Source organism: Coturnix japonica, chromosome Z (genome assembly GCF_001577835.2).
Source record: "Coturnix japonica isolate 7356 chromosome Z, Coturnix japonica 2.1, whole genome shotgun sequence".
Lineage (NCBI taxonomy): Eukaryota > Metazoa > Chordata > Aves > Galliformes > Phasianidae > Coturnix > Coturnix japonica.
This window is the reverse complement of record NC_029547.1, coordinates 12,103,402-12,106,185: the sequence shown is the minus strand read 5'-3', so window position 1 is coordinate 12,106,185 and position 2,784 is coordinate 12,103,402. Positions and strand designations below refer to the sequence as shown.

General features: G+C 59.0%; 1 protein-coding gene and 1 long non-coding RNA gene across 2 annotated transcripts in view; one reads left to right on the top strand and one right to left on the bottom strand.

Annotated features, from left to right (window-relative positions):
• Positions 1 to 1,948, top strand: part of OTP (orthopedia homeobox) — a 6,049-nt gene extending 4,101 nt beyond the window's left edge. Inside the window, exon 3 of the mRNA XM_015848523.2 lies at positions 1,375 to 1,948. Within this exon, the coding sequence (XP_015704009.1) occupies positions 1,375 to 1,905 (531 nt within the window). The 3' untranslated portion in view covers positions 1,906 to 1,948. The remainder of the gene's footprint in view (positions 1 to 1,374) is intronic.
• The window catches only part of LOC107305879, a 4,278-nt gene extending 2,062 nt beyond the window's left edge, over positions 1 to 2,216 (bottom strand). Inside the window, exons 1-2 of the long non-coding RNA XR_004305641.1 lie at positions 2,047 to 2,216; positions 1,103 to 1,872 (exon numbers count right to left, since the gene is read on the bottom strand). This is a non-coding gene — a long non-coding RNA (uncharacterized LOC107305879). The remainder of the gene's footprint in view (positions 1 to 1,102; positions 1,873 to 2,046) is intronic.
• Between the last annotated feature and the right edge of the window lie 568 nt (positions 2,217 to 2,784).

Below are 2,784 nucleotides of genomic sequence, written 5' to 3'. Positions count from 1 at the left end.
TAAAAAAGAAGAAAAAGAAAAGAAAAAAGAAAAAAGAGAAAAAAAGATAAAAAGAAAAAAAAAGTAAAAGGAAAAGGAAGAGAGAAGGGGAAAAAAAAGAAAAAAAGAAAGAAAAAAGACTAAAAAAAAGTGATATTCTCTGTTTCTAACCCATTTATAGCTGGGGAATTAAATGGGCTATATATTTTGAAATACATTTACAGTATGTCTATATTACTGTAACAGCAGATATCATCAAGGCAGATTTTTAGATTCCAACCTCCATTAGATTCTCACTGTTGTATTAATAATTTTCAGGTGTTAGCTGCATTTTAAAAGGAGTCCGAAGTTGCCCGGTGCCCACGGGTAATATATTTCTCCAGTGCCATGTGTGCACTTTCAAAATCTCCCCCAGGTTTTCTCTGAGTTCTCATCTGTCATGCACCAGTTTTCAATTGGAAACATTCACATTTTAAAAGCATATGGGGTGCAGCTATGAGCTGCGGCCATCAGACCTGATGGAGATTCTTTACGACACCAGCAAACCATGAAACATAAAAGACTTTGTAGCCGCAATTTAACTATTAACCCTAAAACATAATTGAACTCGGTTTTTCGATTATTCGTATAACATTTAGTTCCTTTACAGTTGCTCGCCCCCGTTAATGGGTGTTTCTCCGTGCCAGGTATACACAGGACTGAACGGCAAACTCCGGCTGCCGGGGGGCGGCAGCGCTCAGCCCCGTTTCAGGCTGGTTGCTCTTTACCCCTAGCACACATGCCGGTGCTGTCGGAAGCAGCGCAGCGCCCTTTCGCCGGGCAAAGCTCCGCTTATACCAAAACCACCCTTCTGTTAAAGGGGGAGGGGGGGGGGGGGGGGGGGGAGGGGGAGAAAAAGAAAGAAGGAAAGGAAGAATAGCGGGAGTGAGACTGAGACAGGGCCAAGCTTCGCCGCTCGCGGGGCCGCCCCGGAGCTTTGCTCAGCGCTCGGCTCCGCCGCTCTGCTCCCCAGAGGGCACAGAGCTCTGCCCCGTGGCGTATTTCGTTTGGCATTTTGGCATTATTATTTTCTCCTTCCTGAGAGGGAGGAGAACGGGGATGGGCGCGTCTCCTCGCGCCTCACCTCCTCCCGAGCGAGGGGGCTGCGGGCAGCTCCGTCCAGGGTGGGACACTCAGACCCTCTCGTTGCCAGAAGTTGCAGCAGTTGGAGCTCGCACCGCGGCTCGTGGGGCCGCAATAGTGCGTGAGGCCGGAGGAGGCACGGGAGGGCGAGCGGGCAGGGGTCCCTCCCGCCGCGCCCCCTAGCGCCGGGACCGGGGGGAGGCGGGGGATGGGGGTCGGGGCGGGCAGGACGGGGCGGGTGTCGCTAACGGAGTGTGTCGCTGCGGCCCCCAGGTGTGGTTCCAGAACCGTCGGGCCAAGTGGAAGAAGCGCAAGAAGACGACCAACGTGTTCCGCGCCCCGGGCACGCTGCTGCCGACACCGGGGCTGCCGCAGTTCCCTTCGGCCGCCGCCGCCGCCGCCGCCGCCATGGGCGACAGCCTCTGCTCCTTCCACGCCAACGACACGCGCTGGGCCGCCGCCGCCATGCCCGGGGTGTCGCAGCTGCCGCTGCCGCCGGCGCTGGGCAGGCAGCAGGCCATGGCGCAGTCCCTGTCCCAGTGCAGCCTGGCGGCCGGGCCGCCGCCCAACTCCATGGGGCTTTCCAACAGCCTGGCGGGCTCCAACGGCGCCGGGCTGCAGTCGCACCTCTATCAGCCCGCTTTCCCCGGCATGGTGCCCGCCTCGCTGCCCGGCCCCAGCAACGTGACGGGCTCGCCGCAGCTCTGCAGCTCCCCGGACAGCAGCGACGTGTGGCGGGGAACCAGCATCGCCTCCCTCCGCCGCAAAGCACTAGAGCACACAGTCTCCATGAGCTTCACCTAATGGCCGCCGCCCCGAGCCGCCGCCCCCCGCGGCCGCGCCCCGCGACCCCGCTTCGCCCGCCCCCACCCCCGACCCCAGTGCCCACCGCCCCCGCCCCGGCCCCCGCCCCGGCGGGCCCCCACCTGCCCCCACCTGACTTACCAGGGAGTCGACTCAGGATCTGAAATCAGACGCCACCGGACTGGTTTGTGGGCCGAGACCCCCTCAGCCATCCCCGCGTCCCCCCCTACCCCCCCCCCCCCCCCCCCGCCCCCCGACGGCCGCCTCTCTCCAGCTGCCAGGGGCACCCCCGGCCCTGCCTCCCGCCCGTCCCCCGCCGCGACCCGCCGCCCATCCGAGCGGCCCTGCGAAGAAATGCGATTTGGTTTTGGTTTCGGTTTATTTCTCAAGAGTAGCGACCCCCGCCCGCCCTGTCCTCGACGAAAGCAGCGCCGTCGGGGCACGGGCGAGCGGGCGAGCGGAGCGGCAGGAGAGAGCCCGATGGAAATCAAATCCATTTCGAAAAAGCATTTACAAACGAAAGAGAGAGAAAAGGGGATAAAACAAAAAAAAAAAACCACATAATCTTTTCTTTTGTTTTTGTAAAAGTAAAAAAAAAAAAAAAAAAAAAAAAAAAAGACAAAAAAACGCGCGTTAAAAAAAGAAAAGAAAAAAAAAAAAAGCAAGAGCACTTCCCTTTTTCGGACCTTTGATTTCGTGACGGTTTAGTTGTCAATCTACCCCACGTTTATTTATGCATTTATTTACGTTCCTGCTGCTATTGTCCCTCCTGCATCTTCCGCTGCCGCCGGCGGAGGCGCCCGCCGCGGCCGCGGCCCCCGCCCCGCCCGGGCCGGCCCCCGCGGCCCGCCCGCCTGCATGTGCCGGTCACCCCGCCGC